The 27,922-nt window shown below is 32.0% G+C and overlaps 3 protein-coding genes across 7 annotated transcripts; all 3 read right to left on the reverse strand.

The window, feature by feature from the left end:
• Positions 1–20,552: 20,552 nt before the first annotated feature.
• LOC149889579 (COA8 family protein CG14806, mitochondrial-like) lies at positions 20,553–22,143 on the reverse strand. 4 transcript variants are annotated; one of them, XM_090083806.1, is made up of 6 exons: positions 21,838–22,143; positions 21,648–21,749; positions 21,376–21,532; positions 21,143–21,188; positions 20,954–21,035; positions 20,553–20,879 (listed from the first exon to the last, which is right to left on the reverse strand). In XM_090083806.1, the coding sequence occupies exons 3-6, from the start codon at positions 21,454–21,456 to the stop codon at positions 20,783–20,785; spliced, it is 306 nt and encodes a 101-aa protein (XP_089939932.1). In that variant the 5' UTR covers positions 21,457–21,532; positions 21,648–21,749; positions 21,838–22,143; the 3' UTR covers positions 20,553–20,782. The 4 variants fall into 4 exon arrangements, 3 of the variants coding, with proteins under 3 accessions (XP_089939932.1, XP_089939930.1, XP_089939931.1); XM_090083804.1 differs by having other exon boundaries at positions 21,376–21,564; positions 21,838–21,957; XR_016451414.1 differs by having other exon boundaries at positions 20,743–20,879; positions 21,109–21,188; positions 21,376–21,564; positions 21,838–21,959.
• Positions 22,144–22,272: 129 nt separating this feature from the next.
• Positions 22,273–24,449, reverse strand: LOC149889580 (uncharacterized). Its single transcript, XM_090083797.1, has 7 exons — positions 24,311–24,449; positions 24,142–24,231; positions 23,869–23,916; positions 23,121–23,622; positions 22,943–23,020; positions 22,741–22,798; positions 22,273–22,482 (listed from the first exon to the last, which is right to left on the reverse strand). The coding sequence occupies exons 1-7, from the start codon at positions 24,360–24,362 to the stop codon at positions 22,393–22,395; spliced, it is 918 nt and encodes a 305-aa protein (XP_089939923.1). The 5' UTR covers positions 24,363–24,449; the 3' UTR covers positions 22,273–22,392.
• On the reverse strand, positions 24,149–27,893 carry LOC145182566 (tRNA (guanine(6)-N(2))-methyltransferase THUMP3-like). 2 transcript variants are annotated; one of them, XM_090083792.1, is made up of 5 exons: positions 26,979–27,893; positions 26,702–26,852; positions 25,976–26,259; positions 24,311–24,395; positions 24,149–24,231 (listed from the first exon to the last, which is right to left on the reverse strand). In XM_090083792.1, the coding sequence occupies exons 1-4, from the start codon at positions 27,787–27,789 to the stop codon at positions 24,385–24,387; spliced, it is 1,257 nt and encodes a 418-aa protein (XP_089939918.1). In that variant the 5' UTR covers positions 27,790–27,893; the 3' UTR covers positions 24,149–24,231; positions 24,311–24,384. The 2 variants fall into 2 exon arrangements, with proteins under 2 accessions (XP_089939918.1, XP_089939917.1); XM_090083791.1 differs by lacking the exons at positions 24,149–24,231; positions 24,311–24,395 and having other exon boundaries at positions 25,858–26,259.
• Between the last annotated feature and the right edge of the window lie 29 nt (positions 27,894–27,922).

Raw genomic sequence — 27,922 nt, forward strand, 5'->3', positions numbered from 1 at the left:
TGAGTCTGACATCAACGCGCTTAAGAATATTTTCCATTGTTTTTCCAAAGACGGAGTTATTCATGAGTTTGAAAAATTCCTTATCAGATTCGTTGGTAGCTTCTTTTCTCTCATTGGTGTTGAGGTCAATGTATTCTTTCATGAAGGGTTCTTCTCTAAAGGTGATTCCTCGATGAATTTTGGTGATGACCAAGCCCAATCGTTCATAGAGTTTTAGGTTTTCATGATGAACGACGTATTTTTCTTTCTTGTTTAAATTTGGAACAAGTTTGTCTACTTTTCCAATGGTTAATCTTTCAGGAGCCAAAGGGTAGTCGTTGTATAAATCGTGAAGCTCATCAGGATAGCTCAAGTCAACTTCAAGTATGCATGGCATGCTGCGCCAATTTTGAAGATCATTCATCCATTTGAATCCTCCAACGGGAAGAGGTTTGCTCATGGCCCATCCGTATAAATTGTTGGCGTCTAAATACTGAAGGAATTTCGATGGTTTTGAAGGATCATATTCATCCATGTATTTGTTGTTAGCATTTCCAAGTCGGTTGGATATCATGCTGATTCCACCGCGTATTCCTTTTCGGATCATGTTGAGCATGTCAATATCGGTTATCAATTCCAATTTAATTTTAGTTTTCTTTAACATGGCGTCCCAGGCTAATCCAGGAGAGGTGTAATACCAGGCGGGATCAAGGCCGTAACATTTTATGCATACGTTTCTAAAATTTTCAAAGGCATCTGCAAGAATCAGCACGTCAGACTTGTTGTACAGCTCGTGGTAATCTTTAAAGGTTTCACATCCAAATACTTTCCAAACGTTTTGTGCATGCGCGTAGTCTTCCTCTTTTGCTGGTTCATCTTCCAGTTTGGAATAAAAGGCTTTGATAGGGGGCAATTGCGTTTCGTAAAACTTTTCAATGGAGTCTACCCATTCGTAAGGGTAAATGCCTTTTTTTCTTATCAAGTTGAACTGTTTATCTTCAGAAAAATATTTTTTAACGTTTTTGCATTGATCGTCGGTTAGATTTTTAGCCAGTTTTTCTAATTTGTCAGGCATGAATCTGGTGGTGTCAATAAACCTAATTTCTTTCCAAACTCCTTGAAGTTTACCTTTTTTATTGATAAATTCTCTTACTTTGATTTTTTTCGAGAAGCTGATGTAATTTTCTTTGTTGTTGGGTATGCAATTGAGCTTTCCACCTAATTTCTTGATGAATAAATGACAGTCGTAGCCAGACAAGTTATGAAAGGCAACTGGAATAAATTTTGGAATTTGATAATCCAAGTTGCATTTATTATGAGCAGCACCACGGTATTTTCCAGTCAAATGACAGTGGTCCCATACTTTATCACCGTTAAGATCTTTATTGCAAATGTGACATTCAGTTGCAGCTTCAAACTTCTTCTTGTCCTCATCAGTTTCTATTTTATTTTTTTCCCATTGTTGTTGTAGTAAATCGCTGTCGTTCCAAATCTTTTTAAGGTCTGCTTCAAGCCTGGTGATAAATTTTTTAGCCACGTCATCATCATCGCTTTCAGCTGTGTACGTTTCAAGCTTTCCCTTGTAAATGGTCTCGTCGTAGCATTTGATATAATAGACGATGGAACTTGGAACATGCTTTTGATATTGTTTGGTGTACGATTCTTTATTATTATATTCAGTGCTGTCATCGATGGGCTTGATAAAACTTTCAAAGTCGGCATAGACCACAAACGGATGTCTCATACTATTGTTGTAGTTTTTAAACTCAAGGGTCGACCCTTCTTTAGGAAGATCGATTCTCATTGGAGCATTATCATAGCAGTCTTCTCGATGGATTTGAAGCTTTTCTTCTTGACCAAAACCTTGCATGCACCTTCTGCAAAAATATCTTTTATGTTGCTTTTTCGATGCTGAAGAACCGGCAAACCGACTGAAATTTTTAATGAGACAATAATGGCTGTTTTCTTCGTTTGAAATATACAACAAATCAACACAGTGCTTTCGGTCCATAAAATCAGATACTCGTAAAGGTTGAGGTGCTTTTTCTTCATACTCATAGACGTTTACGCTAATTTCAGGATTATTCACTTCAAACTTGTCGATTTTATGGTAATCAACAGGAAATTTTATTCCATCCCAATCGAGCTCTTCTGATTTTAGAATCAAGTCATCATCAATTCTTTCGTTGTCTCTATTTTTAAGGTTTAGAGCTCTGGTGACGCACCACTTGAAGCATTCATTGTCGTTGTTTTCCATGTTGACAATGGCCTTTTTGTTTTTCAACTTGGGAGGTAGCTCCATGTAGGAAGAACCGCTGAGAGGTCTATAGTCGATAAAATTCATGTCCATTTTTAAAATCTTGGACAAGACGCCATTAGATCCCAACTTGTTGTATTTGACACTATTTTCCAAGATTTTTTCTTCCATTTGCCTTATTAACGTTCTTAAATCCGTAGCCGCTAGAATAATTTCCGAGTTGGATGAAAAGTTTGCTTCCCGAGTCATTTCTTCACCAGTCATGATGCTTACAGATTTCATTTCGCACGTTAAAATAATTCTTAATTTGGTGTTTCTTTCTCCCTCCATGGTTTGAATGGCAGACTCTCTTACCAAATTAAAAAAGGATGCAATGTCTTGGTATCGAGAAGAAGGTTTGTAAGAAAATTGTCTCACAGCACGCTCTGCAGAATGTTCAGTCAACTTGAATTTTATTTTATAAGGTTTTGACACGGGTTGTTTATACACTGTTTTTAATACAAGTGATTTGATAGACTGTATCTTTTCATCGATTTGTTTCACTGATTCGCTTACCTTCTTCTTGACTACTTCAGGAACGTAGGGATCTATCCATTCTTTAATATCATTAAACTTAGTTGTAACATAGGATGCTACACTTTTTGCAGCTGCTGTCAGACTTGAAAATAAACAGGTCTTGGTGCTGGAACCGGTCTAGGTGTAATAACGTTTGTTGAATCGATAACCATTGTGTTAAGAATAGAGGGTTCATCTCTTGCCATCCTATTTTGCAAGAGAGTAGAAGGTTCGAATGAAATCAAGTCGCTAGACCTTGGTCTTGAGGCAGGCACAGGTCTTGGGGCAGGCACAGGTCTTTCAGAACCAACAACAAACCTTACTTTTGTCGGTTTTACAGAAACTTTTACAGCTGGTTGAACAAACCTAACCACGGTAGGTCTTTCATTAACAGGCAACGGTCTTGCCTCAGTCGTTCGTCTACGAGTAGAAGCAGCGACAACTCTAGGAGGAGCAGCAGGCTGCAAAGCCATTACAAGATCCTCCTTTCTCAACTTGTAATAATATTTAATATTTTGCTTTTTAGCAATTTCTCGCAATTCTTTCACCGTTTTGTTTTCCATTTTAATAACACAAGATTTTTATTTATATCATTCTTCAATTTTTAAATTCAATATATAAAAGAATTTAAAAACTTCTCGCGCTAAAAATCTCATACTTGTTTCCATCCACTACTTTTCCATTTCGTCTCGCAAAGTACTGCCAGCTATGTCCCGTCTTTTTCTTCGATTCATAAGCAGACTTGTATTTTACCACCTCACCAGTATCAACATGAGTTATTCTCAAACCTAAAGGATTATTTCTAATTAAACCAAGTCTCGCATATTTAGGATCAAGAGGTTTCTTTTCTTTTTTCTCATTTTTTCTAGGTCTTCCAACAGGTCTAACCTCTTTCGAGTTTTCCAAAAATGCATCTTTACTAATCAAGTTGTTTTCAACCGCAAGCATCATGAGCGACATTTTATTGTCAGACGTTTTGGAAACACCATTTTCTTTCAGTAATTTTTTCAAAAGCTTTCTTGTGTAAGTCATCTTTTATTATGCTAAGATTTTATTTAAATCAAATTCAATTTTTTTCATTTCATGGATACAAAGTATTTTAAAGTTTTCATACACAATGTCTTTGGAACCGAGTGAATGATTTAAAATTGCGCTTTTTAATTCTCCAGAAATCTTTTTTTTCTCCTCGAAATCGCAATCCAAAACAAGCACATACTTGTCAATCATTCTTAGCCTTTCTTCTTTAGACAAGCCTTTCCAAGTACTGAGATGCTCTTTGATTTTCTTTTCCATTCGTGAATATTCCGTCTCGCCACTCCATACAAGTCGGTAAAGCTTGTCTCTCTCTCCATCACTGTACTCTTTTGGAATATTAAAATCTCCGTTTTCAGTGACGTAAACAGATTCACGAAAAACACCTGTTTTTCCAAATGCAAGAAGCTCAAGATGTCTTTTTTTATTTGCGTCAGTCTCTTTGATACTACATTCTAGAAAAAACGGAAAAAACTGTTTCATTTTATTCTTCTTGTAACTGATTTAATCCATTTTTAAGATCCTTTCTCGGTCTACCCACTGGTCGCTCTTCCTTCACGTCTTTAATCCATTCGTTTTTATCAATCAAGTTGTTTTCAACCGCAAGCATCATGAGCGACATTTTATTGTTTGACGTTTTGGAAATTCCGTTTTCTTTCAGTAATTTTTTCAAATCCTTTTTCGTATATCTCATTTTTTATTAAAAAAATATTATTTTGAAGAACATCAATAAATTCAAAGAATTCATGTGGGTGCTCTGCACCTAATAAACAATATTCATTCTGCTTCCATCTGATTTAAGCCTAAGCAATTTATCGGAAATGAGGACGGCAAAGGCTTGAGTGTTTGCAGGAACGTTTGCATTGAATGTAGCTTTTATTTGTACATCTATCACTGAAGTTTTTAACCTCTCGGCTTGCTTGCTTACATCAAAAACAAAAAGAGGACAAATGAATCTATAATTTAAGGCGGACAAATTGGGTTAAGCTATAATTTCGTTTGTTCCATAAAGTCTATTGTCAAACTTAGAGGCGTCTCTATATGCTCTCGAGTATTTGTTGTTATTAAAGTCTAAATTGTAATCAACAGCGGGATACCTTTCACTGTTTAAGGTGACATATATGTTTTTCAAATCGCAGTGATCAAAGACTGAAGGATTTAATTCTTGACTTCCAGATTTATTGGTTTGGAATCCAACAATGACATACCTAGGTCTTTCACTAGCAGATCTTGCGCTTAGCCTCCAACTAAAGTTGTTTGATACAGGAACAGCGATGGTATCGCATTGTCTAGATCTGAACGAAAATGGGACATCTACTTTTGATTCAATGATTTTGTAAAGATTGTTACTACTCGCGACAGAGGGTGTGACATGAGGCATAAACAAAGATAATTTAGTTAGATCCACTTTTCCTGCAGCTGTTGCAGCTGTTCTAAAAATAGCATCACTATCACCCTTTCTCACAAGAGCAAGTGTATGCTTAAATCCATAGAGCACTTTATCGTAATCATCGCAAAATCCAAAAATGTGCTTTAAAGGAATGCAGAACGAAAACGTTCCTTTTTCTTCACTTTTTGTAATGATGTAATCTTGTCTTTGCTTAAATCCAGTGTTGTTAACAAGATCTGCTAAAGCTGTTACGTCTCTTTGCCACAGCTGATTCATTCCTTCAGACACTTGGAACTCTACTGGATATTTGAGGTATCCAATCATGGTGGTAGCTTGTCCAGGTTCGTAAATGGTTTCTACCTCTTGATTCGACAACTGATAAGAAATCTGACTGAACATATGCATGATACCGTTGTTAGCAAGAGCAACGACGTCTGTATCAGCGTAGGAAGTTCCATCTGCTTTTAAAAGTCTTCCTTCAACCAAAAGGTAAGCCTCAGATGGAAGCGTGAACAAATCTTGTTGCTCAATATTGATTCTTATTTCTCCATCCACGTTTAGATTCTTATTCACTGGTTCGTATTCATGAAACTCGAATCTCTCAATTTCTTCATCAACAATAATCTCTTCTGTAAAATTTAAAACATCGGAATTTGCCATTTTTATACGTCAAAGAAAAAAATTTTTTAGATTTCACAAGTGAAATACTCATGCAATCAAAAGCCCATTTCCCTTTTTTACCAGGTCTTGTATTCTAATCGCTTTGTTCTTCGACAATCCTGATCCAAACATGGAATATTCATCTATAATCGGTGCTGCTCTGTTAACAATGCTTGAAATAATTTCTTTGCTTTTAAGGCTGAGATCATTCTTTGCAGCTTCATGAGGCCTTGGAGTTCCAGTCTTGGCATACAATTTCTCAATGGTCTTTTTACCTTTATCAATAGCCACATCTCTAGCAGTGGAAATGGCTGTAGAAGCTAGCTCTTTTCCTGCAGATTTAGTAGCCATGATTGCTTCTCTTCCTAGTTCAGTTTTTGCAATTTTATTAGCTAAAGTGGATGCTGCTCTTGAAGCGCTTGAAGATGCTGCTCTTCTCAAGAAATTCTTAAGCGTGTCAATTATCCCACTTCCACCCACAATATGCTTCTTAACATATCTATTTCTATAAACGATCATTTTTATTTCCATAGATTTTTTTAATTTCATATCGATATACGCGATCATAGCCTTGTACTCGTCTTTATTAATCCTATTTTGTCTCAACAGCTCATCGCAAATGGAAACAGCCACATTTCTCGACTCTTTATTTCCAGCATGCCATGCAGCTACGCTCAATGTAAACCTTTGAACTAATGCGTTCGGATCGCTCGGAAGAATAATCACGCCATGACCTTTTTTGACTTTAGTTTCACTTTTAAATTTATCCCAAATAGGCTTTATAATTTGTCGGTATTTTTCGCTTCTGGAGGCTTTTGGCTTGTTTGGATTTGCATCAGACTCTATTGCTCGGGTTTTAATAAGTATATTTCCATAATTTTCAAGGTCATCATCAGTGTACTTGGTATTATCAGGTCTAAACCTTGAAATTAACTCCCAAAGTCCTCTTGTTCCATTATACTTTTCTTCACCAATAATGATATCGTCTTCATCAATGGTTACTTCTTTTTTACCGATATACATTTTTCCATCTTTTGCGTGAATTCCAAACACTCTATCGCCTAATTCTTTTTTCGATGCATATCTCATCAAGTAGAAACTTGCAATACCTCCTAAATTCATTCTTTTAATTGACGACGACTCGCTTTCTGGATAAGTCAAAGCTAGTGGAGTGTTTTCAGCCTCTCTGTATGCGATACTCTTTAGTTCGTTTTGCATCTTTTCATTGCTTTCAATCAGAGGCTTGTAAAGCTTGCTCAAGTCAGTCTGAAGATTAGCATCATAAATATTTTCATTCAAACTATCTTGATATATTCTTTTTCTTCTTTCAACAAATTCTCTCACAATTTCATCCCTCTTGTTAGGGTCTAGTATTTTAAAAAAGGACATTTTTTAAAACACAAGAAAAAAAACGTAAAACGCAAACTTATCTGTGTTTTTTAAATTAGTTTTTTTAGATCTTTTAGATCCATGGAAATCTAATTTTTCTTAAACATATTGTTGAACGCTTTTATCGCATCTTCTCTTCCTTTTTGGATCAACGACTCTTTAGTTATCTCGTCAATGTTGATTTTTGTTTTAGTTATTATTTCTTTCATCAAGCTCTTAAACTTTCGAAGCTCGTCTAAAATCAATTCATACTCTGAATCGCTCACAACGTTGTCTACTAAAGCCTTTGAAATGTGACTGTTGACGGTGTTCAATTTTGACTCTGCCAACACTTTAATCTTTTCATGCTTCTCCGCTTTTAATGCTAGTTTTTTGTTGACTTGTCCTCCTACAATGGATAAAAACCCCATTCCAATAGCCACACCTTCACATGCAATCGCAACAGGGGCAGCAGCGATGGTGCTCAAAGTTCCAATTCCAACAACTCCAAGCGCAACACCAAATGCTTGCAACGTAGTGTCTACAAAAGAAATGATTCTGAAAGCGCGATGGTACTTTTTGCTCATATGCACTCTCTTTTTCCTCTCGTTGTCCATCTCTTTTTGGATTTCGCTTATTTTTTGAAGACGGTAATTGTGCCCTTCATCTGCAGGAGCTGTTGGAAGAACTGGATAAAGTTTAGATTTAGCATCGTAATTGTATTCCATTTTATATTAAACGAAAAAAAATATATTTTTTTTTCACTCATTAATGAAATTGACAAAGCATAAACTTTCCCCTTTTTTAATAATGATATCTGACTTGCTGTTATTGTAAATTTCCATGATCACATTATCCGTCGACTCTGATAGTATGATGCTGTGACTGAAATAATCCAGTTTTGATTTTAGGCTTTCCCTCAAATTCACTAAAGCTAATCCGCTTTTAAGTTTTATTCCAAACATAAAAGTTATTTTCTGATGACTCAGTTTATTTAATGTGATGTCTTTTTGAGCAAATATTTCATATCTCGTTCCTACTTTTGAGGGAGGATGCTTCAAATACTTGTCGAAAAAAAGAAATGATTTATTACACGCCTTTCGATCATAATAAAAAAATTTTTTATATTGAGTCTCCATTTATTACAAAAAAAAAATTATTTTTTAATACATCATTTTATTCCATCTTGAATTTTCAATTCTTCAAAAAGAATTAAAAAAAGTTTAAGCAGCAGAAGCACACACTCTATATTTATCATTATGAAGGCTTTCACACAATGCTTTAATCATTCTATTTCTTTTTTCCTCTTCTTCCCTATCATCATCTTCGCTATCATCATCTTCGCTATCATCATCTTCGCTTTCATAACGATTATTTCTATAATAACTATATCTATACTCATTTAAATCTTCATACATTTCAAGTATATCATCAGTTAATTCACCTATTCTTTGTAATTCTAACACATCTTTTTCAAGACTATCCAGATCTTCACAAGTTACGTTTTCATCCATAGCATTCATTCGCTCTATTATCGCACGCTGTCTGTAATTCATTTTTATATCTTAAGATTTTTTATTTAAGTCATTTTCAATTTTTTTTTTTTTTCATCTGTACATTAGGCGTAATAATAGACTTGTCCGAGAAGAAGGTAAAAGCTTCCGGATTGGCCGACTTGAGCATCACCAGAGTTGAGCGTAACAACGAGTCTTCTACCAGCTGCGACAGTAGGCATAGAATCTGCTTCTCCAAAATTTCTGTAAAAAGAAATGGTGGTGGTCGAACCGATGGATGAAGTGGATTGATACAACAGTCCAGTCGATTTGTTGTTGAATGAAGTCACATTTGACCCGTTCCATGAGGACAAGTAAAAATCTTCTAATCCAGAAGAGGAAAAAATGCATGTACTGTCACCGTCATAACCAGGAAAGTAGGTGTAATTGTTGGTGTTGTACGGTGTCCAAGGAGTGAGTACAGTGCCGTTTCCGGGAGGTAAATTTCCGTCGTACATTCTAACTCTAGACTCCCACCAGTTTCCAGAAGCACCAATGATGTGCATCCTGATGTATTTTAACGACACACCATTTCCTTTTCCGTTGGTGTTCATCAAAACGTATTCGCTGCCGTAAGTGGTGTTCAAATATCGAAACGTTCTGCAGTACAGCTTGTAAAGAGGGATGGTCGCAGGAATAGAAGCAAGTGTGGAGATGAACGGTTGAATCCAATACGTGATGGCAGTAGCGTTTCTGTTCACCAGTTGAATAGAGATGTCGTTTCTGAAAGGCATGTCCAACGTGAAATATCCTCCCAAGGAAGTGGTGTTAAACATGTTGCATCCTTGCAAAGAATTGGTGTAAAAAGCTCCTCCCAATGGTGAAAAAAGCAAATCGGTAGCAAGTCCTGTTTGATCCACGCCGATTCCGTCGGTCACCTCAATGTAGTTCCCCACATTGATTTCTCCGTCAGTAAAGATTCGAATGAAAACTTGGCCGGGAATATTCGTGCCAGAGGTGCTGTATAAAGCCAGCCACAATCTTCTCAGTACTCCAGATTTTCCAGAAAACGCAAACACTGGTGAAGTGGTTAACGCTGCTACCGTCTGAGACTTTAATCCCAAACTGGTAAAACTAGATCCTGGAACGACACTGGTCAAACTCGATTTTTGCAACAGCAAGTCCACATAACTTTTTGTCGCTCCATCTTGTGCGTTGGTTGGATCGAGCACGTTAATTAATTTGTGCGAGTTCAAATCCAAGTCTGTTGCACCTACAGTTGTTCCACCCGAAGCATGCGTATCGACGTAATTTTTCGTAGCTGAATCTGAGGCTAATGTAGGTTCAGCCAAATTAATCAATTTATGAGCTGTCATGTTAATGTCTACGTAAGAAATAGCGTTGTAAGCAACTTTGGTGTCTACATACCCTTTTGTTGCAGCGTCTTTTAAATTGGTAGGATCAGTTACATTAATCAACTTGTGAGAGTTCATGTCGATGATTCCCGTGATTGTACTGGATCCGTCTGTTTTAACACACTGACTCGAGCTGACGTCGACGTAATTTTTTGTGGCAGCGTCATGCAATTTGGTTGGTTCGTTCAAATTGATCGCCTTATGAAAATTTAAATCCAAATCTGCAGCTCCAATCACTACACTACCACCTGTTGAATGCGTGTCCACGTAATTTTTTGTGGCAGCATCGTGTGCGTTAGTCGGTTCACCCAAATTGATGATTTTATGAGAGTTGTAATCTAAATCTGCAGTGATGGTGCTGTTTCCATCCGTTCTGACATAGAGATCACCTGTTATGGTTGTTGATGAAGAAGGATCATAAAAATACCTTCCCAATTCAGTTCTACCAAATTTGTCAATCATTTTATATAGACACGACTTTTTTTTTTTTTTCACCAAAGTGTGTTAACAACGCTTTGAAAGTGATCCCCTTCCTGTAATTTTTTTAAAACATAAAGACACAAGTGACCACAATAAGACGTATCGCCAAATTGAACTCTTTCACTGTTGTAAAAGACTGGACTTTTTAAATAATCAATGAGCTCAACAAGAGGAGGTTGAGCATAAGAGTCAAAACTGTATTTTTTGTCTCCGTCTTTATACCAGCAGATCCAATGAAATCCATCTGTGCTAGAATCTCCTGTGTTGACAATTCCACATTCTTTTTTTCTTGTCTTTTCCGGCAATTCATCCCTCACAAACACACCTCTAAAGTTTTTAACTTTGAGCTTTTTAACAGCATCTATTAATTGAAAGTTGGTTAGAGGTTTGTTCGGTAGTATAATTCCTTCAACGTTGATCATTTTTTAAAATTCAGAAAAATTTAAAAAAAAAAAAAATCACAAGTGATTTACATTTCATCATCCTGTTCTATTTCATCTTCCGATTCTTTAACCTCTAAATTCAAGTCTTCACACATCATGATGCTATTAGAAAAAGTCGCATTTTTTACGATGACGGCTTCGACCAGTTTAACTTGAATAGACACAATCGAAGGACCAATATACACCCCCTCAATTCTAAGTCCTCCAATAGCATAACATCTTTGATTGATAAAATCATGTCCAGAAGATCTGACCAAGTTTCTATTATTACGTTCTCCTTTGATTCCATTTTGTATATCAAGATCTGTTCTCTTTCTATGAAATACAGAAGTAATGAGTATTTCGTCTTCATTATTTTTAGTAAACGTCTTTGCATAAAAGACTGGCGCTGCTTCAGGATGCTCAGCTTTATATTTTAAAATAGTCAATTCGTTTGAGTTAATTTGCTTTCTTCTTCCTCCTTTTTTAAGTTTGGCTGACAATTTATCTACTTCACCTCTAATAAACAAAGTAATCTTTTCCATTGTGCTAATAAACTTTTCTTCTTGTTCTGTCTTTCCCTTTTTAGCATCAAAGCAAACGAAGGACATGGAATAACCAGTCAATTTTTGTGTTGCTGGTTCTTTATTCTCGCATACGCCATACGAAAATAATGTAGGTGTTCGTAATACAAGAGGACCATCTCCAGTTGGATAAGAATATTTTACTGGCACTTTTTGATATAAGACTGGTTTGGTTGCCGCGTAAATTTCTCCAACTGATAATTTGCTCTCATCAAAACTTTCAATTGTAATAAAATTCATTTCTTTTCTATATACAAGATTTTTATTTATATCATTTTTTCGGATTAATGAAAATCTTTGAATTTTAAAGATCATTTTTTCATAGAAATCACTTCTTTATTATCCTAACCCTTTGACAAGTATTTAACATAACATTATCATCATTTGAATTATTTTACTAATTATACCACAGTGTCTATGCAAGTTATTCATGTATGTTTCCAATTTCATATTTCCTCTATCCCATCGAAATTTCTGTTCCACTTCTAAAAAATCATCAACCAATTCACTTTCAAAATAAAACATCTTTTCAAGGATATCATTCATATTATCTAAATTCACTGCTTCATACATACTACAACGTAATTCATTCAACATCAATTGATACCTAGACATGAACATATCCAAGTCAATATGTTTCATGCATTCATACATATCAGCTTCAAGCACATTTATTTTTATAATCATCTTATTCACTATCTCATTCATTTTTTTCTTGTCGTGAATTTATTTATGTCATTTCAACATTTTTTTTTTTCTTGCCATACAAAACGACGCGCCTATTTTTGCAAACGGATCAATTCTTTATTATTCACCCACGAGTTGAATGAATCTGGATATCCAGACCATTTGACTAAAGATCTGTTCTTTTGCTTTCGAATGACTTTTTCAATTCTAAATATGTCTTGATTGGTCTTTTGCATTTCTTGTTCATAAAATGTACCTTGTATTTCTTCGCTGTGATGGTCTGATATTTTATACGTAGGCGGGTCTGTGTACTGAATTTTTGATATAGTAAAAACCTCCTCTGTCCATCTCGGTGTATACCCCTTTTCAAAATGTGATTTCTTTTTAGTGATCCTCACTTTATCTCCAATGGAAAACTTAGGTTCTTGTCTTTCTGTTCTCGCCTTTCCATTTAGGGTTATCCATACCCTGCTTTTATTCTTTTCATCGCTAGCTTCAACTGAAGTCATTTTAATGGAAGAGTGTTTGGTGTGGTTGTAGTCCAGGGGCGTGTCTAGGGGATGTCTGCTACGTCGCTGGACATACCCAAAATATGTATATATACATATTTTTTCACAACTTCAATATTTCGTTAAGTAAATATGATGCGTCGGTAGATAAAAGCAAACAGAGCGAATAATTATAATAAACTAAAGCAATAATTAAGCAAACTATACAAGGTTAACTGTTCGAACGGATGGTAAGAAGTTATTAATCCGGGATAACAGTTAGATTTACGGTTTAGTATTTTATTATACGCCAAGTTAGAATTATTTTGTTCTATCTCCAAGTTTAAATGTTGGGAGAAAGTTTTTGATTTTTTTCTTAAAGTAAAAATTATTTAAAAACTTAGTCTTAATTTTTAAAGAAATAATAACTTATGCTTTAAATAATTTATGTTTAAACAAATTAGAAAAAAACTTGTAAAATAGAGCGCATTTTAGAAGTAATCATTACTTACTAAAATTAATAACTCATTTTCTCCCAACTTTTAAAATAGGAGATAGAATTAAATAATTCTAACCTCGCGCATAGTGCTTGTCAAATCGAGAACGGTCTAAAGTTTATTAAAAAAAAAAAAAAACGATTTATATATTTAAACGGAGGTTGTTTTAATTTTTGACTTAAACAAATTAATAAGAAACTTGAATGGACATACCTTTTTTTATTAAGTTATAAGGTACTTCATTTTTTAAATATTTTCTTTTGTTAATTTAAAAAAAATAAAAGTAATTATTTCTTAGAGAACAAATTCCGGACTTCCCTTTTCAATTACACCCTGAGTAAAGTTTTAGTCAAATTCTATTGATATTTATCATCAGGAGGAGAAGACTGTAATTAACAACAAGCATATATCAAAATATATCAATGGACATCCCCAACTATTTTATACAAAGCTGTGTATCTTTTTAATTACTTGCATTTTAAAAAATATAAAAAGAAAGAAAGGGTTTTAAACATTAAAAATAAAATTTGGACTTCCCTTGGTACATACACCCTGTTTAGTGAGTATTTATTAAACATTTCTTAAACATAAAGTTTAGACAGTTTTTCAACAATTTTTTTTTGCTTCATATAAGAATAGGTCGTGTGTAATTGTTAAGCGTTGGTGCTGACTATGGTTATCATCATTTTCTTCTAAAAATAGATAGCGTGCGAAGCGATGATGTTTGATAATGGTTAGCATCATGTGCGATAAAATATCGGGCGATTGCTAAGCCGTCTTACCTCATATATGCGTTTGTGAATGAGGAAGGGGGGGGGGAGGGGGATGCTAAAATTTAACTTTTTTTTTTTTTTTTTGGGGGGGGGGGGGGGGGTTAAAACTGCGACTTACCCAAAAAAATTCCTGTACACGCCCCTGGTTGTAGTTATCAACCATTTTGTCTAAAACGTCAATGTATTTATTGGTGTTGTTAGCTGAAAAGTATTTAAACATTTTCTCTTTCATTGTTCTATTCCATCTTTCAACAACGGAACTTTTTTCTTCATTTTCAGTGGAGTATAATTGAACACCTAGAGCTTTTACATGCTTGTTATAAAACTCTTTACCTTTATCCACCCACATTTTGACGCACTTTCTCTCCTCAAATATTTTGCTTAGAGCGCTAGCTACATCAACTCCAGTTTTACTCTTTAACGGAACAATCCATCCATACTTTGAAAACACATCAATAACCATGAGCAAGTATTTAATTCCGTTGTTGAATTTTGAAAACGACTGCATGTCAACCAAATCTACAGCCCATATTTCATCAATGTCATTCACAAACACTTTTCTTCTTCTGAAATGATGTATTACTGGTTTATGAAGCTCGTTTGCAAGTTGATCAGTCCATTTCAGGTTCTCCGGTGGTTTTTTTTTATATTCGATTGCGAATCCGTGGAAAAATCTGTGATTTTTTTAACACCTAATCCGAATTTGGCTTTGGCTTTGATGATGGGTTCGATGATTTTTCGTTCGTTTATTTCTCTCTGAGTGGGATTTTGTATAGAGTTCATTTCTTCAAGCATCATTCGATCTGCTAAATTTCTGTTTTGCTTGTCGTTAAAATACTTGTAAGCTAAATCGTGGTGATATGCAGCATTGTCTACTCTATCCACCGGTTTGCTCCAATCTTGATACATGTCTGTGGAAGTGAGTCTTTTATCTAAATTGGTTCCAGGCCCTGCAAAGTTCATACCTGGAACGTGCATTTCTCCTGGAAACTTTGCCCATGGAAGCTTTATTTTGTTTGAGAGTTTGTTGATCGATTCCACCAAGTCTCCTCCGCTAAGCGCATGCGCAGAAATAAATTTGTTCTTTTTTATCCCGCAGATGACGCAAGTTCCTTTAAGCATATTTCTATTGCTTTTGCTTATAGCATGTTGCAAGTTGACCGTTTCTGTTATTCTTTTGCATTTGACGCAGTACATTTTTTTATATTCAACATAATAAAAAATGGAAGTGATTGATTTGTCATGGAATGTAAATAAAAGCAAAAGGAAAAACAACAAACTTTTACCTAGAAGTATACGTGGAATCATTATTGGAAAATCAGGTTGTGGTAAAACAACGCTGCTACTCAATTTACTTTTAAGACCTGGTTGGCTAGACTATAATCATTTACAAGTGTTTGGAAAATCTCTTTTTCAGCCTGAATATAAAATATTAAAAAACTCATTCGAGAAGAAATTACCGAAAGAGGTTATTCTTGATTTGTTTAACATTCAAAGCAAAATTGAACAATTAAACGTAAGTCCTGAATGTGTTATTGATGAAATTTCAAAAAAATGGAATAACACAGAGGATATGGAATGTCAATTTTTTGAAACAGCAGACGATGTGCCAGAACCAGAAGATCTTGATTCATCCAAAAACAATTTAATGATCTTTGACGATTTGCAATTGACTAAACAAAACAAGTGCGAAAAATACTATATCCGAGGAAGACATTCTAACGTCGACTGCTTTTACCTCGCTCAAAATTATTTCATGCTGCCTAGACAAACCATCCGAGAAAACGCTAATTTCATTTGCTTGTTTCCTCAAGACTCTAAAAACATTAACCACATTTACCAAGATCATGTTTCAAGCGATATGAAAATAGAAGAGTTTAAAAAGTTTTGTAAATATTGCTGGTCTCAACCTCACGGATTTGCAGTCATTTATCCTCAAAAAAGGATTGTGGAAAATATCGAAGCGGATTTGACAATTTTTATTTTCCCAACTCTATATAAAAAGATGAGCGGATTTTATCTCCTTGCAAAAGCAAAAAAAGAAACTCCAACCGTAAGAAACAGCGTCATCCAAACTGAGTTTGACAACCCCATCGAATTCGAGCCTAATAAAAAGTATGAAATGGCTCTTGTTGGTTTTGACACTGTTCACAGTTACACCAACATCAATTCTACAAATAATGTTTTCAGATACAGTCCCAACGCCGGTTCAAACAGCTACACCATTTACATCGAAGAAGGAGCGTATGAAATTAGCGAGATTAATGATTATCTTCAGAATGAAATGAAAAAACAAGTTGGAAACTTGTATAGAGCGGATGGTGTTGTTATCGGTGCAAACCTAACCACTTTAAGATCTACACTGAAATTTGGAAAACCTGGATCTACAACAAAATATTGGGTGGATTTTAACGTGAATAACAGTTTAGCCACTGTTCTTGGATTTAATAAAGCAGAATATACCTATATAGAGAAAAAGGAAGATCCGACAGATCCAAATAAAGTCACAAGTTATATTGACTATTACGAGTCTGAATCACTTTCGAGAATAGACGATGTAACCATCATCAGAATCACAAACGATGTTATTGGATCATCTTATGATAACGGAAAAAGAACATCTGACATTTACTCTTTTCATCCTGACTCTCCTCCAGGCTACAAAATTAGCGAAAAGCCTTTCCACTTGATATACTTACCTATCATGGTGGGTAGAATTTCAAGAATGGAAACAAGAATTGTAGATCAAAACGGTAACTTGATCGACTTTAGAGGTGAAGACATTATCCTTAGATTTCACGTTAGAGAAAGAATAACCTCTGTGCTCCAAGACCTTTTTACGAGCAGCGCAGTTCAGCGATAATTTTTTTCTTTTATTTTAAAAATGAGCTACCAAAAAGTAAAAATAAACATTTCACAAAGTCAATCTGACAAAATAAAAAAAGCGATCCAAGAAAAGACTGATGTCAATATAAGACTATCTCATTCAGATCTAGAAGGCGAACATGTTCTCGCTATCACTAATGCGCAATTGAACAAAATTAAAAAAGCGTATGAAGCTGGTAAAGGAGTCACACTCAAACTGAGCAGAAAACAATTATCATACAACTCAACCATTGAAGGCGGATTTATCGGAGCTCTTTTACCGCTATTAGGTATGTTAGGCAGCACTCTTGCAACAAGAGTAGTTCCTGCTCTAGCCACAGGATTGTTAGCAGGTGTAGGATCTTCTGCTGGTTCTGCTATGGTTGATAAAATTGCTGGAAGAGGAATCGTTTACTTGAAAAAGAATGGAAATGGAATGAAAATGACTGCTGCAGGATCAGGAATCTTTTTAAGACCTTGGGTAAAACCTACTATTGGTGAAGGACTCTTTGTTAAAAATGGAAAAGGTTATCAATCTGTTGGAGCCGGATTATTGCTCGGACCAAACTCACCCTTCTCAAGCATTCCTTTTTTAAATTTAATTTTGTAAATTATACAAAGAAAAAAACTTTTTCTTGTTATAAAAAAAATGTCAATGAGTATTACAGAACAAGATGAATATGAGGAATTTTGTTACAGTGAACTACAGCAAATAATTAATCCCACTTTTGATCCAGAATTACACAGAATTGCTACACAATTCCACAATGATAATCGCAAAAAATTAAATACCTTACTCATTTTAAAAAATGCATTTGAAGAAGAACAACAAAAAGAACATGATCAAAGAATTAGAGAAACGCGAAGAGAAAATTATAAACACCTTTTTTAATAATGTCAACATATTATTAAAAAAATATCAATCTGACGGAAAATAGACATTATTATGCAAAAAAGTATCCATGCGCCAGAACATTAAGGAATTAAAAAGGCAGCAAGAAGTCCTTAATCTCACCCTATGCAACGATATACATACCCTCCCATACTTAAGGGATATCAATGCGCCAGAATCGGCCTTTTATAGTAGTATCAAACAAATAAATCTTTGAGTAACTTTTAATTAAAGTAATAACTTTTTAATTGTAAACTCATTATTCAATATTTACTATTCAATATTTTCCTCCCACATTTTTGACGGATGTTAATGTCAACACGTTAAAATGACGTTTGCAGTGTAGTTATGACATTTTATTTCGAGATTTAAGACGCTAAAATTAACCCTCACCGAATTTATGTATTTATTCTAAGGCGTAAGTAATTTAGATATTTATAATTCGTATGGCTACAAAAACTAAGGTTTAATTTACTGTATTTAGAACCAAGAGTTTTAACAAAAATAATACACTCATCATATAGAATGCTGATCAAATTTTAATTACACTTAAGATTTTAATAGCAATATTTTTCGAAGTTCTAATTTTAAATTTCAGGCAATACAATTTTATTTTTTTAAATCTCTCTTTTTGTGTGTGTGTGTGTGTGTGTGTAAAATTAAAATCTCTAACAGAAAAAAAGCCATCAAGGCTCTTGTAACACCAATCGAATTTGAAAAAACGTCTAAGAGATCTTCTGCTTCTCAAAAAATTTATCAACTTTTTAGAAGGACTGAAATTTGTATCAAGAATAGTGGCAGCCGTATTCCTTATTAGTTTTGCTTTAAAATCTAATTTAAATTAAGTGTACTAAACTTATGAGCAGCCATTTTTGGTTTTAAATTTTTTTAACTTAAAATATTTTAGTTAAAAAATGCATAAACTTTGATCCAAACAGGTTAAATAAATAAAATTTGATTTTAAAATAACCTATAGCTTTTACTTTTAATTCACTTTTAAGAAAATATAATGCAATTTGAATTCTAAATGTAATTTATGATCAGAATTGTATTTTTATGGTAGCTCATGTTTCATAAAACAAGAGCCATTAACTTTTGCAAAACGCTTTTATTTAATTTTGAGCCTGTTCTTCATAAAACCTAATAGCGATTACAATGTTAATGAAACAGATGATAACTAGTATTTACCTTCTTTTCGTTTTAAGTCATGATATTTTATATATATATTTATTTGTATTCCCGGTGGTGATATTTCTTTGATTAATCTAAAATTTAAACTGTGATTATGAAATTAGTTTCCTGTTCAAAAAAGTTGAACATCAAAAAATAATCTGGAGTTTGTATAAGTTGAGGAAAAAATGTAGATGTAAAGATGAAAAAACGAATCAAGGTTTAAAGTTCACTTAACATGAAATTACCCTTTAAGAACTTAAAATACTTGAAAAAAAAAAAATCCATTAAACCAAAGGGTGATTCAGTTAAATTTACAACAGCTACAATATGCTAACCACAAAAGAATGACAAGGAGTAACAAACCTTAGTTGAAAATACAAGAACAACATAATGCATGGATAAATTATAGCAATTGTTCAATCAAACCACCCTTCTTTTTAATCAATAAATACAGTCTCTTTGAAAATAAGTCAACACACGCTGACACGATGACGTTTTAGTCAAGGTTTTCCCAGAGACGGACTATAGCAGTCTTCAAGTGGCTCACTAATTGATACTTGTTGAAGCACACAAGCTTCTCCAATCAGGCCCGTAGAAAAAATTCACAGGGAAATAATGTCTGGAGATGCAGCCATTCTTTCTTAAGAACGAAATCATAGATTCTTTCAGCAGTGTGGCTGGTTGCACCATCCCGCTGTACGAGATATGGCTCCTCAACCGTAAAATCTCCTCGTTACTAATAATGATAATTTCGCGTGCTGAACCTTCAGGAGTTTTGCTCGGCGGAGTCTTTTTCGAGGATCACCTGCTGTATAAAGTTTTTCCTTCCGACATTTAAATGCTGACATGTAGATCATCTTTAGCAATGCGATGAATTTTAGTTTGTGACAAATTTGTATCATAGACTAATTTCCACTGGGAACAAGCTGGATTTCAATGAACTTTCTCCCTAATCCGCTAGATTGCCATCTTTCTAGTTTCTGATGCACGAGAAGTTCCCCTCTACTTTCTTTTAATAGATCGAATCTTAAGGAACCAGTTGAGGGTGTTGTTCATAAACTTGCGTTTGGTCTTGTGAGTTCTAACTTTTGTATGACAATTAAAATTTGATCTCCTTGTTGAAACAAAGCAACATTAATGCGATACAACAGTTTCTTTCATTTATCGCTGCAGTCTGAGAAAGAAAGGATAGGAAAATGTGGCGGCAATTAACCTGTTTATCCGTGGCAGATAATTTCAATCAAGAAAAAAACAATTGGAGCATATGCGGTACTTATAAATAAATTTACGCTGGTGTAAATTTAGCTTAATCACCTTGTATTAGAAAATAATGATAAAAGTATTTACAGTAATAGGGTTTAGTCATAAAGCGAAGAACTCAGTTTTAAAAACACATTTTTATTGTAAAAAGCATTAAATATATTTTTGTCGAAAGCATTCAAAAAAATCTTGCCTCAAACAACTGAATTTCATACTATATGATCTCATTTCAGGGAATGTAAAAACTGTCTCATACGCGCACAAAAATCTATAACCACAATATAGAGGACCTTAATTTAAATAATTGGACCCAGATTTAAAAAATTTAGCAAATAAGATCTTTTTTTTTTAATCAATCTGACGATAATAAAAGTTTGAAGGATCGTCCGATTGATTGTCGTTGATGATTACAAAATCCTCCTCTCCTTAATCATGAGGTTCTCAAACCATTTTCTACCGAATAAACTTTATCTGCGCAGTTATCGTAAATATTTTATTTATTGCGACATGTTTTATTTATTGCGACATGTTTTAGCCTTTAATAATAGTTTTGATAATGCAACACGAAGACTTAGCAACAAGGAATAAATGTTTCGACGATACCATTCTCTAAAAAAAAAAATTCTTGTTTACACAAGTTCACTCAAATGAAATTATAAATACCGTAAATACTATGGAACTACCTATTGTATTGATCGTATAACTCCTTATTCTTCTCTAAGAAATTTTTGTAGAAGACTGATAAATTGTCAGATGCATCATTGCCTAAATAAAAAATTTTTATTTTATGCGGTATTTATCATCATTGTAAAGAAAAGGTGTCAAAAAAAATCATTACCAGAGACATCGTCATTTTTAAAAATGTTTTTGACCTGAATCACGTGAAGATTTTATGGCTTCAAGAAATTCTTTTTTCTCCTAGAACAAATGATACACATTTTTTACTCCTCTTCCTCTGAGTAGAAAAATACTTCTTTCAATCATTCAGCATAGGTTCAGAGTATTATAATCAAAACATATAATCAAAACATATAATCAAAACATATACAGCTGAAATAATGTCGAATTATGATAGAATCGAAAAAATTTACTTGAAAAAATTTACTTGAAAAAATTTTTTGTTATGCTCCCTCCAGAAAGCGTCATTCCACATGAAATCGTTTGTCCTCTGATTATGATGAACCATTTCTAGATCACTGGATTGCTTCGAATAAATAATTTTGCGTATATTTGAATCAGGATCCGCAGGTCCAACCCAATCACTATTTAACGATGGTGCAGGTTCTTTAAAAATCTTTGTACAAAGTAAAGAAAAAAAAAAGAAAAAAAAACTTTGATAAAAAAAAAAAAAAGTTAAATAAACAAACAAGTAATTACCTTAAGAGATGTCATCAGATTTCTGTACAGATTTATACATACTGGTAACCCACTCACTGGCAAACTTCTCACTGTTTTGTTAATCATTTTTATAGGATGTGACTAGAAAAAATTTTTAAAAAATACTTGCAAATAAAACTTATAGCATAGTAAAATAGTTAATTATACAATAAACAATCGTTAATCATACCTTTGCAAGCTGCATATCAATTAGCAGCAACTTAATGTTGAAGCTTTAGAATAAATATAAGAAAAAAGAAAGAAAAGAAATAGAAGAAAAATGAAAGAGAAATTCTAGAAAAATCTCTCTTTATTCTGCTATTAAAACTGAGAAAAAAAAAAACAATTTTTTTTTCATGCATGTTAAAAAAAAACAAAAACATATGTAACATAGCTATGTATTTTTTCATGTATATTAAAAAAAAACAAACATATTATAGTTATGTATCTGTACAACATGTATAAAAATGTATTTAAACAAATATATTAACGCATTTTAGTATATTAAATATATAAATATGAAACTATTAAACATCGTAAACTTTAAAACTTTTAAAGATATCAAATTTCACAAAATATTTGCAACAAATATTTATAACTACTAAAATATTTACAATTTTATAAGCTTACATATTTCACAGTTTAAAAACATTCATTTTAAAATTTAAAACAGAAGGTAAAAGAATTATGGCAACCAATAAAAAGCCACACAAAATAACAAAAATTGCCAAAACATTGGTACAAACTAAATAGAGCACTGTTTATTTGTTAAAGTGACATCATCAATAATGCCTAAGTCAATAGAAAGTTCTTTTAACAGCTCTATCATTCGTGTCTACACAAAATATAAGAAAAATAGTCATTAAAGTTGCACATATTTAAAAATTCCTAACATCAAAAACATACTCATGCTTTAGAAAAATAGCTGGGATGGATGGTATAACTAATGGTCTGAAAAAAAAAAATCTTTTTAAAACCTCAAAGATATAAATTATGTTGAAAATACATTTAAAAAATGTTCTAAAAAAAAAAAAAAAATTTTGATATTTTATCTTGTTTAACATAGAAAAAAAAAAAAAAGAAAGAAGCACACCTCATCCAAATTATTTTTATTCTTTTCAAAATGAGAATCAAACACCTGCTTTAAAACTCTACAAAAGAAATTACTGATAAATGAGAGATATTAAGCAAAAAAAAAAAAAAATTAAAAGAAGGTTATAACTTAAGATAAATTATAAAAATCTTCAGATATGTGAAGCATTTTAAAAATCTGAGAGTAATTAGAATAAATTTACCTGTCTGAATAGATTCCCCTATTAATAATATCAAGAGTAATATCTTCTATAAAGGTTAAATAGGCCTGTTCCTCATTACTAAAAGTAGAAATAGTTAAAATGTTGCAGCAACCATACCATATAATTGGTAAGCTCCATAACAATAAAACTAGAATAATAAATAGGAAAAAATTCATACATAGTTTGATTATAAGCTTCTAGGTGCTGTTTCTCTTTCATTGCATTCAAAGGCAGGTAATCTTCACATTGATAATTTTTATCACTGAGCATCATAGATTTTAAATTCAAATCCAATTCTATTACCTTGTTGTCAGGTTCAGAGTTCTTTGGTAGAACTTCAATTAGCTTATGGATTTTAACATCTTTAGTTTCAGAAGAAATGTTGTATGGAGGTGACAAGATCATATCGTTTCTGTTTAGACTATTGTAATCATTAGGATACTTTTTATAATTATAGTAAGTAAGTGGAGCAGATGATAGTGAGCGATGTGAATACAAAGAAGAATCAGCTGTCTTAGGTCTGATGGTTAAATAGAAATCATCAGAATATTTAAGCTCAGAGTAATTATCAGCAGTCTGTGGTCGGACATCTTCACTAATTTGCTTACAATCTGACAACAAATCTCCACTGATCAGATAACCTGCTTTTGATTTTTTTCTGTTTCTTTTTTGATAAGAACCTTTGCAATTTTAAGTTAAAACTAATTTGAGATTTATTTAAAAAAGAATAACAAAAATTATTTAAGACAAGTATTTTAATAGAATTTTTCAGAATTGTTATAGATATTAATAACTTTCCATTTCTATATAAATTGATACAAATACACACACACACACACACACGCACACACACACACACACACACACACACACACACACACACACACACACACACACACACACACACACAAAGAAATGCAGCATACTGTTTATAAAGCCTTTTAGAGATTTTGGTGGCTTGTTGTCAATCAAAGCTAGTAGTGAAATACCAAAATTTTATCAGAAAAATCTACAAAAAAACTATGAAAGAACTTTAATTTAAAAAAATTAATATTTTACAACTTTTTAGTAATGATAAAATGAAGTTTTTACATGTCTTTTGGTGAGGAGAAATCAAGTTTTTACATAATGTCTTTTGAAATAATGCAAAACTACTGTAAAAAGTGAAATCAAGGATCTAAAATATTTATTTATCTTACGCTTAGCTTTTTCTATTCGCTTGTAATGTGCCATCATATGATTGTGTACAAACGATTGGGACCCATACTTTGCACCATTCAGACAGAATGCTGAAACAGTAACAATAAATATTAAAACAGCTTGTAAAATGAAACAAAAGGAAGAAAATCAAAATTGTTTTTATTATACCTGTACTTTTATTTGTTTGATAACCTTTTACAGATTTGCAGGAACATTTCATAGTTTTAGCTGCAGAGAGAACTTTAACTCATACCTAATAATCATAAGTAGCACATGAAGTAAAAATTTTAAACCTTCTGTGCATCTAAATTCTTTTTCTAAATTCTATTTATTATATTCAATAGTAGTAGTATTATTAATAATAATAATAATAATAATAATAATAATAATAATAATAATAATAATAATAATAATAATAATAATAATAATAATAATAATAATAATAATAATAATAGTAGTAGTAATAATAATAGTAATAATAACAATAATAATAATAATAATAATAATAATAATAATAATAATAATAATAATAATAATAATAATAATAATAATAATAATAATAATAATAATAATAATAATAATAATAATAATAATAATAATAATAATAATAGTAGTAGTAATAATAATAGTAATAATAACAATAATAATAATAATAATAATAATAATAATAATAATAATAATAATAATAATAATAATAATAATAATAATAATAATAATAATAATAATAATAATAATAATAATAATAATAATAATAATAATAATAATAATAATAATAATAGTAGTAGTAATAATAGTAATAATAACAATAATAATAATAATAATAATAATAATAATAATAATAATAATAATAATAATAATAATAATAATAATAACAATAATAATAACAATAATAATAACAACAATAATAATAATGATAATAATAATGATAATAATAATAATGATAATAATAATGATAATAATAATGATAATAATAACGATAATAATAATGATAATAATAATGATAATAATAATGATAATAATAATGATAATAACAATGATAATAATAATGATAATAATAATGATAATAATAACAATAATAATAAGGATAATATTAATGATATTAATAATAATAAAAATAAATAATCCTTTTACACAATTACATAAGCTTTATGTTCTATGAGAAACTACAATTCAGAATAAATTCAACCAAATCACACTCAGAGTATTGCAAGAATGATGAATTGAAAAGATACTAGGATACTAATAAAATATTTATTTTAGCTCTATTCAAAATTTTAAAAATTCATAAAAAACAACAGGAAAAACTCCATACTGTTTATAAACAAAATGGAGTAGAAAAGTTTACAGAAAAATTTGACTAAAAAGTAAATAGAAGAAAAAAAACAAACTTGAAAGATAAAAATGAAAGAAGAAATAAAATTAATTATACAAAACAAGATCTAAAACCTTATATCATCTTAAACCTTGTATTCTATTGTAATAATTAAAAACAAAAATATTAAACTCCTATTTAAAATACAGATATTAATATAGAACAACTATACTAATTTTTTTTTTTTATACCACTTATTATTGTTGTAAAGTTTTTTTTTATTATACAAAAAAAAAAGAGGAATTGAAACATAAGTGTCATTAAATATTTCCCAACCAATTGTGTTTTACATTTTTTTTTTAAGAACTTCTAATGGAAGACTGCCATAAAATAAAACTAACAATCAAATGGGACTCTATATTTAAGATTTTATTTTCCTTCATTAAAATAATTTTCTAATCCTTCTACTCATTGATAAACGTGTTTTATTCTTCTAAGAACAAAAACATAAACATTAAGACCTCCCATGTTAACTTGATGTGTCTTAGTTAAAGTCCACCAGGAGACATTTTGTAGTGTTTTCCACATTGCTTGTTTATGGTGAGTCAAAAACACGCCAATGCCAAAAGGCATGCAGACTCTGGCAGTTTCATTGAGAGCAGCTGGGTATAATATTAAATTTTCCTTTTTGTTGCCAATCTTTTTACCAAAAGGTAGATCAACAACAATATGATTGACTGATGAGGTGCGCAAAGGAAGCCTGCATACGTTCCATTGTAGTACAGATATGGGAAGGGAAATGGATCTAATAAATAATGAAAAAAAAAGTTTCAAGTTTTCTTTAAAAGAAAATTTAACACTCTGTTAGTTGAAAAACATTTCTTGTTAAAGCAAAGTTGAAATACAATAACATGCCATCATAATTATGTGAATAAGTAAATTTACAATATCATACAGGGCCAAAGAAGAAATATGAGGCCTAGTCAAGTAATATTTTTGTAACAATTTTAAATACAACTGCGGACAAAATAAAGATAAATAAATTGAATTAAATATTTTACAAAAGATTCACAACTTTAACATTTGCAAGCTTAAATTATACTTTAGAATAGTCTAGAGTAGTCACTCTTTCATTACTAATATTGAGTGTGTGTGTGTGTGTGTGTGTATATATATATATATATATATATATATATATATATATATATATATACATACAACCCACTATACCTATACTTAATTGCTACCTCAAATTTTCTAAATTGATTATATTTTCTCTAGCATGACAAATAGCAATTTCATGATTATCTCCAGCCAGATGGAAAGCATAAGGATTACTACAAGAACCTTCAATACTTATTGATGCACCCCCACACATTGGGTCACAAATTATATCCGCTAAAATAATAGATCAATTCAATTAACAATTGGGGTGTATAATTTTAAACTGCTCAACAGCAACAAACAAACAAAAAAAACTTAAATTTATTAACTGAACTTGTTATGTAATGATTTATTACATACCCATTTTAATATCAATTAAGCTAAGGAGACAATAACAAAAGCCAGCAGGAAGAGTTGTTGGACCTAAATGTGTGATATTTCTATAAGACTGGCTGTCTTTAGTTAATTGGATACCAATACTAATGTCACTATCAAGTATATGCAATAAAACTTCTATATCAAAATCGTTCAAGTCTACTTTCCATTTAAGAAAGTTGTTTAAGCCTGCACCAAATTGTGCAGCAGATTCCATAGATCCAAAACTATGCTTGCCAGTCCTTGTAGCAGTTACTCGAAACTTAAGTGCATCAGCAGCAGTAAGAGGATCAATAACTTGGTAATTTTTAGTCATCTCTGATTTTGTACAATTGAGAATGCTCTTAAATTGTTTCCAAATATTCAAAGAATGTTCCCAACTCAACTCATAAGGAAGATTTAAAAGTGCAGCAAAAAAAGCATGATTGCTTTTGTCACCTTGAAAAGGATTTAAAAAACCTTTGCGCTCCTCAACAATAACCCAATAGTGATGTACAGAGCGTAATTCAGTAAGTCTCCAAGCATCACTCTTTTTTAAATTCAAAGTTATTCTACCTCGCACATCAAGTAAAGCTGTTACCTTCAACTTTTGTTTGCATTCAACTATTGCTACATGCTCTAGTCCAGGTATACAAGAACAAACAAATTTTGTAAGAACAAGGTCATCTTTTGTAAGAACAGGGTCATCTTTTGTAAGAACAGGGTCATCTTTTGTAAGAACAGGGTCATCTTTTGTAAGAACAGTGTCATCTATAACATTCTGTGCCAATTGTTCAGAAACATTCTCCTCTAACATCTAATTTTCAGCAGAAAAAAAATTTCTTTATTGCCACAGGCAACCAATTATTTTCACCAAATACAAAATCAAATTTTAAAACAGGTATACTTTATTTTTAAATAGGTTAGTAGAACAAAGCATTTTAACAGAA

The sequence above is a fragment of the Hydra viridissima genome, unplaced genomic scaffold (assembly GCF_058129835.1).
Source record: "Hydra viridissima isolate aposymbiotic clone 2 unplaced genomic scaffold, HvirCarnegie_v1 scaffold_4, whole genome shotgun sequence".
NCBI classification, from domain to species: domain Eukaryota; kingdom Metazoa; phylum Cnidaria; class Hydrozoa; order Anthoathecata; family Hydridae; genus Hydra; species Hydra viridissima.